The sequence below is a fragment of the Narcine bancroftii genome, chromosome 4 (assembly GCF_036971445.1).
Source record: "Narcine bancroftii isolate sNarBan1 chromosome 4, sNarBan1.hap1, whole genome shotgun sequence".
Classification (NCBI taxonomy): Eukaryota; Metazoa; Chordata; class Chondrichthyes; order Torpediniformes; family Narcinidae; genus Narcine; species Narcine bancroftii.
This window is the reverse complement of record NC_091472.1, coordinates 96,617,712-96,630,122: the sequence shown is the minus strand read 5'-3', so window position 1 is coordinate 96,630,122 and position 12,411 is coordinate 96,617,712. Positions and strand designations below refer to the sequence as shown.

The following is a 12,411-nucleotide window of genomic DNA, read 5'->3' as shown; positions in this document are numbered from 1 at the left end:
GGGTGCCCTTCAATCCTGGAATTGTGCCCTCTTGTCCTCGACTCCCCTACCAAGGGAAACAACTCTGCCACATCTACTCTATCCAGGCCTTTCAATATTTGAAATGTTTCTATGAGGTGCCCTGTCATTCTTCTGAACTCCAAGGAGTACAGTCCAAGAGCCTTCAGATATTCCTTTTATGCTGATCTCTTCATTCCAGGAATCATTCTTGTGAATCTTCTTTGAACCCTCTCCAATGCCAGCACATCCTTTCTTAAATAAAGAGTCCAAAACTATAACTCATGCTCCAAGTGAGACCCAACCAGTGCTTTGTAAAGCCTCAACATCACATTCCTGCTCCTGTATTCTATTCCTCTAGAAATGAATGCCACCATTGCATTTCCCTTCTTCACTTCTGACTCAACCTCGAGGTTAACTGTTATGGTATCTTCCATGAAGACTCTCAAGTCCCTTTGCACCTCTGTATTTTCAATTTTCTCCCCATCCAATTAATAATCTGCCCTTTTATTCCTTCAACCAAAGGGCATGACCATACACTTTTCCCACATTGTATTTTGTTTGCCCCTTCTTTGCCCGTTCTCCGAATCTATCTAAGTTTCTCTGCAGCCTTCCATTTCCTCATCACTACCTGCCCCTCCACCTATCTTTGTATCATCTGCAAAGCCATTGATTCTTCAATCCAAGTCATTAATATACATTTAAAAAAGTGGCCCCCCCACACTGTCTCCTGTGGACCACCACTGGTAACCGGTAGCCATTCGGAATAGGATCCTTTTATTCCCACTCTCTGTTTCCTGCCAATCACCAAATGCTCTTCCCATGCTAGATTTTGGCCTGTTTCTATGTTTCAACCATAGAATCAGAATTTATTGATATGAGCATGTCATGAAATTTGTTGTTTTGTGGCAGGCATTACAGGTGTAAATATTGCCATTAATTACATTTAAAAAAAATATTAGTGCAAAAAAAAAATAGAAAAAGAGGTATTGTTTGTGGGTCATTGTCCATTCAGAAACTTGATGGCAGAGGGGAAGAAACTGTTTTTGTGCCACTGGGTGTTAATCTTCAAGTTCCTGTACCACCTCCTTGATGGTAGTAGTGAAAAGAGGGTCCTTGAAGATAGAGAACACTTTCTTAAATCACCACCTCTTGTCCTCGATAGAGGACAATTGATGCCCATGATGGTGTTGGCTGAGTCCACAGCAGTCTGTCGTCTTTTTCTGTCCTGTGCTTCTGCTGCATAACGTTCATACCATATAGTGATAGAGCCAGTGAGAGTGTTCTCCACGGTACACCTGTAGATATTTGTAAGTCTTTGGTGACATACCAAATCTCCTAAAACTCCTCAGGAAGTATAGCCACTTCATAACAATCGACTTCAATGACTTCCCAACCACTGATGTTAGACAAACAGGTCTATTATGTCCTTTCTGTTGCCTCCCTCCCTTTTTAAATAGTGAGTAACCATTGCAATTTCCCATTCCTCTGGAACCATGCCAAATCTATTTTTTTTTAAATGTCATGAGTAATGCCTCTTCAATCTCTATAGCTTCTTCATTCAGAACTTGAAGGTGCATTTCCATCAGGTCCAAGAGACTTATTAGACCATAGACCATTCAACTTGCCAAGCACCTTCTCTCTGGTAATCGTCGTTGCACTCACCTCTCCCCCCTGACACCCTTAAAAATCAGATATATTGCTAATGTCTTCAACAGTGAAGATTCATGCAAAATACTCAATCAGTTCCGCTTCTATCTTCTTGTCTATTACAATTTCTTTAGCATAATTTTCTATTGGTCCTTTTTGGACTATCGTCTCTTTTTTACTGTTTATATATTTTAAAAAAAGATATTATCCTTTTTGATATTGTTTGGTAGCTTCATTTCAAAGTTCATCGAACCTTTATGAATGATTTTTTTAGTTGACTTATGTAGGCTTTTGAAAGCTTCCCAGTTGTGTTTCTTCCCACTAATTTTTGCTTCCTTGTATGCCCATTTGTTTTTTCTGTGGTTTTGACTTCCTCTTGTCAGCCACGGTTGTTTTCTCCATTCAAATATTTCTTCTGTTTTAGAATGTACCTGCTCTGCACCTTCCTTATTTCTGCTGTCCTCCATTGCATGGGTACCTTTCCAGTCATCTTTGACCATTTCCTCTCTTGTACCTCTGTCGTCCCCTTTCTTCCACTGCTATACTGACACATCTGATTTTAGTTTCTCCCTCTCAAACTGTTGGGTAAATTCTATCACATGATTACTGTGCAAATTTAGAGGAACAACACCTGATATTCCATCTGGGCACTCTCCAATTGGATAGCAATAACATTGACTTCTCCAGTTCCCATCAGGCCACACCCCTGTGCCCCTCTCTTCCCATCCCTCTGACTTTTTTCCTTACCTTCGGCTCCCTTATCAACTCTGGTTCATTGCACAATACCTCATCCAGAACTCCCATTTCCCTGGACTGGTTAGCCACAAGCTGTTCTAAGAAGCCATCCTGAAAGTATTCTATAAATTTCTTTTCTTGGGAACCAGGATCAACTTGATTTTCCCAATAAATCTGCGTAGTGAAATACCCCGTGACTATTCTAACACTGCACTTCTTGCATTCCTTCTCTATTACTCTCTGAAACTTATATGCCACATCCTGGCTACTCTATGTAGGCCTATATACAACTCCCATCAGAATCTTTTTAACTATTACAATTTCTTAATTCTTCTCACAGGAATTCTCTATCTGATTCAATATCTCCTCTCTCCAAAGATTAATTTCATTTTTAACAAACAAAACCACCCTAGCCTCTCTCCCTACCTGCCTGTCCTTCAGATGTACCATGTATCCATGGATATTTAGTTCCCAGCTGTGATCTTCTTTCAGCCTCGACTCAGTGAAGGCCACTTGCCACTTCCAGCTGCGCTACAAGATCATTGACCATATTTCTTACACTGCGGGCATTTAACTACAAGACCTTCAGTGCTGTATTCATCACCCTTTCCAATTTTGTTTCAAAGTACCCCAGGTTAAATCCTTAATCTTAAACTAGCAATTTTGCCCTATTGACTGCCAATCCTTCTTCATAATCTTGCTACATAGTGCATCTGCTTGTGTATCTTTTGGCCTATTCGCTGCTCTCTCATTTTGATTCCCATCTCCCTGCCAAACTAGTTTAAACTCTTCCCCAAAAGCTTGCACAAACCTGCCCATCAGGATACAGAGTGTGACTGTCTTCTTGTAGCTTCTGTCTATCACCCCCTCTGCCACCTGAATGATCCGGAGTTCATCCAGCTTCAGCTCTCTAACCCAGCCTGTTAGGGGCTGCAGCTGAATGCACCTCATATGGTGTCCTGGATTTCTTACATTCTGTAATTGAGTATGCAACTGCCCTAGCTTCCATTGCCACTATGGAAGGACCTTGCGTGTAACAAGTCCTCAGTCTCTGCTCGCCACAATCTCGAACACTCCACTCCTATGTTGAGCTGCTTAACACTGGCAGCTCCACTTGAGCTTCCCTTCTTTTTATTTGCTGTTGGCTCCAACTGTATCAACCATCTCCAATTAATCGCCAAGGGTTTGGTTGAACCTGAAACAAAGCACAGCTCCCACCAGTCACCAATCATTACTCATGGCATCAGAATGCATGGAACAGGCCCTTTGGCCCAACTCATCCACTTTGACCAAGTAACCATCTAAACCAGACCAATTTGCCTGTGCTTGGCCATATGCCTCTAAACTTTCCCTGTTCCACAAACCTGACTAAATGCCTGTTAAATGTTATCATTGAGCAGCCTTCAAGAACTCATTCCATATCTTCACCACCTGATAGGATATGGTTTATTTTTGCTTACTCTCTCCTCAAAGGATAGTCATCCATGTCATTCATCACTTTAGTGATCTTTCATTGCACTCCCTCTTCACAAGTATATCCTTCCTTCGAACCCATACAGAATATTTCAGATACAGTCTCATGAGGGCTCAATAAACCAGCTTTGTAGCCAACTTTCACTGTGCCTTCCTAATCACTTTCTGTCTCTGCAAGTTGACTTCCAGTGATTTATGCATACGGCCACCCAGTTTCCCATGAACATCAATGCCTCTGTTTGTTGCTATTCTCTATTTCTGTCAAAGAGGACAAACTCACATCTTTCCACCTTGCATGCTATCTGCTACCTTCATCCATCTCTGCCCTGCCAAAACTTCTGTGCATTTTCCTTGTGATACCTCGCTTCTTATCATTGGTAAATTGGTAAGGGTGGGAAAAAAAGATTCACTAGGGTTTTACTGGGACTGGAGGGCTTCTATTATAAGGAGAGGCTGGATCAGCTGGGGCTGTTTTCCTTGGAGCACAGGAGTTTGAGGATACCTTCACAGAGGTATACAAATCCATGAATAGCATAGATGACTCACAGTCCTTTTCTGAGGTCATGCGAGTCTAAAACTAAAGATGTAGATTTAAGGTGGGGGGGGGGGGGAGATTTAAAAGGGACCTGACGAAAAACTTTTTCCACACGAGGTGAAAGGTATGGAGGAAGAGCTGCCAGAGAAGGGTACAATATGACACTGGGGTAGGTACATGCCTAGGAAAGAGTTAGAAGAATGGGGGCTAAGCATAGGCAGATGGGGTTTGTGCAGTTGGGCAGCTTGGTCATCATGAGTGAGTTGGGTTCGGGTTTAGGGCATATTTCTGTTCTGCATGGCTGTGTGATCACCAGCAAATGTTGATGTGCAGTAAAATTCTAACATTTAATTGTTTACTGATTACAGTTGTGTGGCATTTGACTTGCTCATTAGAATGCTCATTGTCCATAGATCCACCATCTGTGGTCTGCATGTTCACATGATTGACTATGTGCAACTGGGAAAGTAAAATAGAGATCAGGAACAAACTGGGATCCATAGAACATCTCTGGTTCCAGAGAAATCCACTGGCCACACCATAGCCACACCGCCATGTCTGTCCATGGCCTCATGAACAGGACTTAGCTTCCTGGTTTCAGCTTGTCTGATGAGCTTTAACATCACCGCCCTCACTAGAAAATTAATTATATGACTGTGTAATATGTTAAATAAAAGTGTGTCAGGGAAATAGGAGTGACATCCGATGGTCTGGAAATTCTGCCAGTATGGTACACCAAAATTCTGAGGGCACCAGATTAATGAGTTTTACTTGATCTCCTCTTGTAGATCGTTGCTCTTGATAATGGCTCACATGAATTCCAACACTCCTCCCTGCAGCACCACTTCCTCTCAACCTGAAAGTCACATATTTATTCTTTCACTCCATGAATGAATCCCCAGATCACTCATGTGTGTGTTGCCTCATCCGTGAAAGATGTGCAAGTCAACAGTTTAAATCGTCACTATAAATTTAATTTCCCCAATTTATCCATGACTGATAGAATCTGAGAATAGTTGAGGGGAATTTGAGGAGAGTAAAAATGTTAATAGGTGTTAAATGATCAGTGTGGACTGGGTGGGCCAAAGAATCAGTTTCTGTAATGTACAACTCCACTAATGCCTTAAATGCTGAATGCGTGTTCTAACTGGAGATAGATTAAATAGTGGAGCTAAATATCTCTGTAAGGTATGTATTATTGTTCAGTTTATACCTTCCACTTCCCTTTGTCTTCTGATCTGATGCCACCTTCATGAGATGTGCATGTTCCTGAAGTTGACAGCAGCTTACGTGATGTCAACCACTGCAGTATGTTCACGTGAAAATAGTGTGAATTAATCTTCAGTGGACCAGAGAGATTAAAAGCAAATCATCTTGTTTTCTCTCCCTTTTATTTAATAGCAGGTAGAAGAGGTAATCAGTATTTTTTTTCCCTCTAAAGTATATGAGGTTTATATGATGTAATAGTCAGTATTTAGTTACAGATGTTACATCATTCCTATTTGGTGTGAACAGTTGTAGTTGCATGCACAGGTACTTGCACTGAAATTGTATGTTCCTTTGTGTTAGTTCGTGCAAGTAAGATAGATTGGCAAAATTCTGCTCTTGTAGAGATTTTAATGGTGTTTCCTTTTTATTTGGTTTTTCAGTATAGCTATGTTTAGTATTTGATGTTGGTTTGGAGTTAGAAGTGGGGATTCATGGAAAAAAATTGTCTGCATGCTCCTATTTATGTTAGGTGAGAATAGCCCCCAGAGTCTCAGTTTCAATCCTGACCTTGGGTGCTGTCTGTGTGGAGTTTGCATGTTCACCCCACTTTCTCTGGATGCTCTGGTTTCTCCTCGCATCTCAAAGATGTGCAAGTTGGCAGGTTAATTGACTGCTGTAAATTTCCCCTGCTATGCAGATGAGTGGTGGAATCTGGAGAATTTGATAGGAATGTGGGGAGAACACAATGAAATCGGTGTCAGATGAGATGGGAGTTTATTGTCAAATGCAAAAGCTCTGAAATCCTTATTTTCTGCAGCCTCACGGGTATGTAAGATATGGCAACTACAAAAGTATAATTAAATTACCATAATATACCAAGACAGAAAAAGAGAGAATAAATATGATATGACATTTCAATAGTGCAGACAGTCTTGTGGTGGTACCAAAGTAGTTAATGGTTAAGGTCAGAGTGTAAGTGGGTGGTTGATGGTACGAACTCAGTGGGCTGGGCCTGTTTCCATGCTGAATGACTATGACTAAGCACCATAACAATACTCTTTAAAAACTAATTCAAGGGAAAGTAAACCATTTTGTTCCATTGTTTCAAAGACAGGAAAGTCATTTTAGACTTAGGAACTTATGATGTGTTTTTATGTCCTTTTGTTTTGATGGTTGGAATGTCAAAGAGAAACAAATGGATTTATATTGTGTAATATACAAATGTGCTGGAGAAATTCAGCAAGTCATGCAGCATCCATTTCCTATGGGTCAAGAAAACTCTGATATAATGCATTTATGATACTTTGTACGTGAGCAAAAGATTAAAATTTGGGCTGTCCTGGAGATGTAATGAGCAAGTTCAGTAAAGGTGCAGTGCTTTAGGGAGGTAGAGGGCGGAGATGCAGTGATCAATGGGGTCACAGCAGCTGAAGGAGAGATGATCATTTGTTGACTGGTTAATATCCACAAAACATCTCCAAGAATGCAGAGAAATGCTGAACCATGTGTTGTTATGTTGAAATACTTAAGAGTATTTCTATCTCTTGGAACTCAATTTATTTTTGACACCTCTTGGTCTTTGTTTTTTGCATACTTAATAATTTTTGGGGATAATTGAATAATTGAGACAATAGGTGGGACAATCAAAAAGGAGAGGTCACTAAAGAGGAACAGCCAAATTAGAGTGCCCAGTGTGTGAGTGACATATGAGGCTTTGGCTTGAGAGGCTTTGGAGAGCAGGGGCTGAGGAAGAGCTATCTCCCAGAGAGGTAAGGTTAGAAAGTTTTTTAAATAAATTTAATTAACTTAAGAATAGGTAATGGAGGCAGTAGTTAGGGCAGTCTAATGCTCTGGTTGTAGGATGTAGAAAGTCAGTGATGGCACGTTTGTTCCTGATGCCTACACCTACAAAAGATGCATCCAGGAGCAGCTCCTGACAAACTGAGTTAGGGAGCTGGAGCTGGATGAACTTCAGATCTTAAGGGAGGCAGAGGTAGAGATGGACAAGTTTAAGGGAGGAAGTCACCCCAAAAACTGATTGACTGTCAGGAGAGGGAAGGGGAAGAGGCAGAAAGAGCACAGTACCCCTGTGGCAGTTCAACAAGTATATGGTTTTAGATACTGTTGGGGGGGGCGGGGGTGAATGATCTACCAGGGTCGTCGTGGTGGTCACATCTCTGGTGCAGAGGCTGGTCCCCCAGCTCAGAAGGGAAGGGGGAAAAGAGGAGAGCTATTGTAATTGGGAACTCATTGGTTAGGAGAGCAGATAGGAGGTTCTGTTAATGATAAAGGGACTCCTGGATGGTATGTTGTCTCCCAGGTACTAGGGTCGGGGACATCTCTGATTGAGTTCATAGCATTCTGGAGGGGGACGATGAGCTGCCAGATGTTGTGGTCCACGTGGAGACCATTGAAGTGCCAGTTGATGAAGTAGACAAAGACAATGTGGTCAAACAATAATCATGGCTTTTATTAGCAGAAACTCATGGTACAATAATGAAAGACAATAAATGCATATACTGTTATATCCAAGGGGAGTGTCCTTACCAGCAGAGATAATGCACAGCCAATGTTAGTACAGCAAGGCTCGCCAAGTTGAGACAGGCAGCTTGGCAGACGTTCACCACAACCATTGACATAGGTATAGGGATGAGGTCCTGAAGAGTGAATATCGGAAATTAGGAAAGAAGTTAAGAAGCGTGGTAGTCTCAGGATTGCTGCCTGTGCCACATACCAGAGAGGATAGGAACAGGAAGTTGTGGCAGATGAATGCGTGACTGAAGAGTTTGATCTAGGGATAGGGGTTCAGATTTATGGATCATTGGGATCTCCTCTGGGAAGGTCTGACCTGTACAAAAAGGATGGGCTGCACCTGAACTGGAGAGGGACCAACATCCTCGTGGGCAAGTTTTCTGGAACTGTTGGGGAAGGTTTAAACTAATTTGGCAGGGGGGTGGGAATCACAATGTTAGTGCAGAGATTAGAGTAGAAGGACAAAAGCATGATGCTATGTGTTCTGAGTTGGTGAAGAAGGACAGATGGGACAAAACATAAAAGTAGCCAGTTAGAGAGTTTGAAATATGTCTATTTCAATGCTAGGAGTATTAGGAATAAAGGGGATGAACTCAGAGCATGGATCAGTACGTGGAACCACAGTGTTGTGGCCGTAACTGAAACTTGCCCGAAGGAAGGGCAAGATTGGCTGATGCAGGTACCGGGGTTTAGGTGTTTTTTTTTTAAAAGTTGGGTGGTAGCAAAGTGAGGTGGGGAATAGCATTACTGATCAGGGATAATATCGCAGCTATAGAAAGGGAAGACACTGCAAAAGGAGCGTCTACTGAGTTGATGTGGGTGCAAGTCAGAAATAGGAAGGGAACTATCATTGTGCTGGGAGTTGTCTATAGGCCCCCAAATAGCCATTGGAACATTGAGGAGCAGATAAGCAGGCAGATTTTGGAATGGTTCGAGAAATATAGGGTTGCAGTTATAGGTGATTTCAACTTCCCTAATATTGACTGGCACCTACTGACGACAAGAGGGATAGATGGGGCTGAATTTGTCAGGTGAGTTCAAAAAAGATTCTAGACACAGTACGTGGACCGGCTGATGACAGGAGAGGCCATACTGGGCTAGGTTCTGAGGAATGAACCTGATCAGGTAGTTGATGAGAGTGACCACAACTTCCTTAGCTTCAACGTAGCTATGGAAAAGGATAAAAACAGTCAAAATGGGAAAGTGCTTAATTTGAGAAGGGTTAATTATGAAGAGATGAGGCAGGAATTAGCGAGAATAAACTGGAAACATATTTAAGGGTGAAAGCATAGAAGCAATGTGGAGGAAGTTTAGGGACCACTTGTGCAGGGTTCAAGATAGGTTTGACCCACTGGGACAGGAAAAGACTGTAGAAAAGGGGAACCATGGCTGATTAAACAGGTCAGACAACTAGTTAAGAGGAAGAAGGAAACATGCATTAGATATAGGAAACAGGAGTGTCTCATGAGAAGTACATGGTAGCCAGGAAGGAGCTTAAGAAAGGATTTAGGAGAGCTCAAAGGGGGCCTGATAAGTCCTTGGCATGTAGAATTAAGGAGAACCCCAAGGCATTCAATGTATATATGAAGAACAGAATGATGACGAGAATGAGGGTGGGACAGCTAAAGGATAAAGATTGTGGAGGTCCTAAATGAATATTTGCATCAGCATTCATAAGAGAAAAGGACCTTGATCACAGTAAAGTTGAAATTGAACAGGCCTGTGTGCTGGACAATGTGGAGATTAAGGAAAAGGAACTATTGGATCTTAAAACCATCAAGATTCATAAGTTCCGGGACCTGGCGCAGTATACCCCAGGGTTCTGTGGGAAGTGAGAAAGAGATAGCTGGGGCAGTAGCTATAATCTTAGAATCTTTTTTGGCCACAGGGGAGGTGCCAGAGGATTGGAGAATGTCAAATGGAGACCCCATGTTTAAAAAAAAGTAATGAGAATCCTGGGAATTATAAATGGGGGAGTCTAAAGTCAGTATGAGCATTTGGAAAAGTACAGTCCATTCATGGATAGTCAGCATGGCTTTGTGAAGGGAAGGTCATGCTTTATGAGCCTAATTGTGTTTTTTGAGGAGGTAACAAAAGAATTTGATGATGATAGGGTGGTAGTGGTGGTCTACATGGATATTAGCAAGGCCCTCATGAGAGCCCCTCACGAGAGACTCATCCAGAAAGTCATGAAGCACAGGATCAGTGAAAAATTAACTGTATGGATTTTAAAAATGGCTTGTAGGAAGAAAGCAGAAAGTAGTAGTGGAAGGAAAGTTTTCTGCCTGGAGGTTGGTGACTAGTGGAGTGCTGCAAGGATGTTTTCTGGGACCCTGCTCTTTGTGATTTTTATAAATGACCTGGATGGGTCAGTAAGTTTGCAGATGATGCGAAGATTGGAGGAGTTGTGGTTGGAGCTGAAAGTCGTTGAAGGTTACAATAGGATATAGACAGGATGCAGAGTTGAGCAGAAAAGGGGCAGATGGATTTCAATCCGGATAAATGTGAAGTGATGCATTTTGGAAGGAGAAACCAGAAGGCTGAGTAGACTTGTGGGGGGCAGGGTGGGGGAGTTGATGGGAGTGTTGGACAAGAGTGTGTAGGTGGAAGGGTTTTGTGCTGTATAACTCCATGTGGAGCTGAGATTACAATCAGACCATGGAGTGGCAGAGCAGGTTTGAGGGGCTGAATGGAATGCTTTTCCAAATTCATTGGTTGTAAGCTTTGCAACCCATAGACCTTTTAGGCCATTTCTCTGCTTTGAGTTTCAACTAGTTCATGTTTTTAATTTGTAGTAAAAACACAGAAATGCGGGAGGAACTCAGCAGGTCTCGCAGCGTTAACGGTTGGTAACTTAAGAGTGTGCATGAACAGAGGGACCATTGGGTTCAAATCCATACATCCCTCAAGGCTGCTGCTGGGATTGAATTTGGGAATAGAGAGGTCATGTTGCAAGTCTACAAATCTCTGGTAAGACCACACTTTAGAGTATTGTGTTCAGTTCTGGTCACCTCATTATAGGAAGGAGATTTACCAGGATGTTACCTGGATTGGGAAACAAGTCTTATGAGGCAAGGTTAGCAGACTTTTCTCTTTCGAGTATAGAAGGATGAGTGGAGACTTGAAAGAGGTCTACAAGATTATGAGAGGCATAGATTGGGTGGATAGCCAGCACCTGTTTCTCAGGGGAGGATCAGCAAACGCCAGAGGACTTGGATACAAAGTGAAAGGAGGGAAGTTTAGGGGAGACATCAGGGGTAAGTTTTTCTACACAGAGAGTTGTGGTTTCCTGGAATGCCTTGCCAGGGATGGTGGAGGAGGCTCAAACACTGGGGGCATTTAAGAGACTTTTAGACACATGGATGAAAAAAAAAGGTTATGGGGTAGGGAGGGTTTAGTACTTTTTTTAAAGGAGGAATATATGAGTCGGCACAACATTGAGGGCCTATACTATGCTGTATTGTGTACATCTCATCAGGACAGATCTTCACCTATTTCCATAAATTCAGGATCCCTGCTGCTTTCTCTGTTCACAAAGATGTGAGGTTTTACTTGTTGCCTTTCCATATAAAATGATAGATGAAGTGGAAGAATTTTTTTCATGCCTTGAAGAAAGATCAGGGAGTGTATAGGAAAGGTGGGTTGCATATCCTGGGTTCCACAGTCTAATTGTACAATCCATTTGCTCCATGAAGTAGAGCTGAGGCTGGACTGTGCTCTGGTACATTGGGTCAAAGTAGAGAGAGCAAAATAGATGGAGAGCAAGAATAATGTTTTTGAAGAGAACAGCAAACCAAAGTAAGACTGCTTATGGTACATGGAGTGTAACAATGAAGTAATGAGGAAAACTGTTAACTCCAATGTGCAGCTAATCTAACTTTTGAGAAACAGTCAGTTTAGGCCCGTCTGTTCATTTCATGGCTTGTGCATGAGACGTTGATGTGTTAGTTTTGCATGCACATTATAGCTTTGACCTTTGTGCATGTTAGTTTTTTTTTCCCTGGCAGACTGGTGCCATCTAACTCTTTGTTCTTACGTTTCCATCCAGTGCCTTAAGGAAGGCTCCATGAAGGACCCGTTACTGGACGACCACGGTGACTTCAACCGCATGTGTGTTGCTATGAAGAAAATAGGTCTGGGAGACATTGAGAAGTTGGACCTGTTCCGTGTGGTTGCAGGTGTGCTACACCTCGGAAATGTTGATTTTGAAGAGGCTGGAAGCACTTCAGGTACAGAAGCTATTAATCTCTTCAGAGTGGATGCTTGTTATGCTTTTGGCA

The 12,411-nt window shown here is 42.2% G+C and overlaps 1 protein-coding gene across 3 annotated transcripts in view; it reads left to right on the top strand.

Moving 5' to 3' along the window:
• The window catches only part of LOC138760866 (unconventional myosin-VI-like), a 366,187-nt gene that overhangs the window by 217,425 nt on the left and 136,351 nt on the right, over window positions 1–12,411 (top strand). For all 3 annotated transcript variants that reach the window (XM_069932099.1, XM_069932097.1, XM_069932098.1), the window contains exon 11: window positions 12,180–12,360. In XM_069932099.1, coding sequence (XP_069788200.1) covers window positions 12,180–12,360 — 181 coding nt within the window. The remainder of the gene's footprint in view (window positions 1–12,179; window positions 12,361–12,411) is intronic.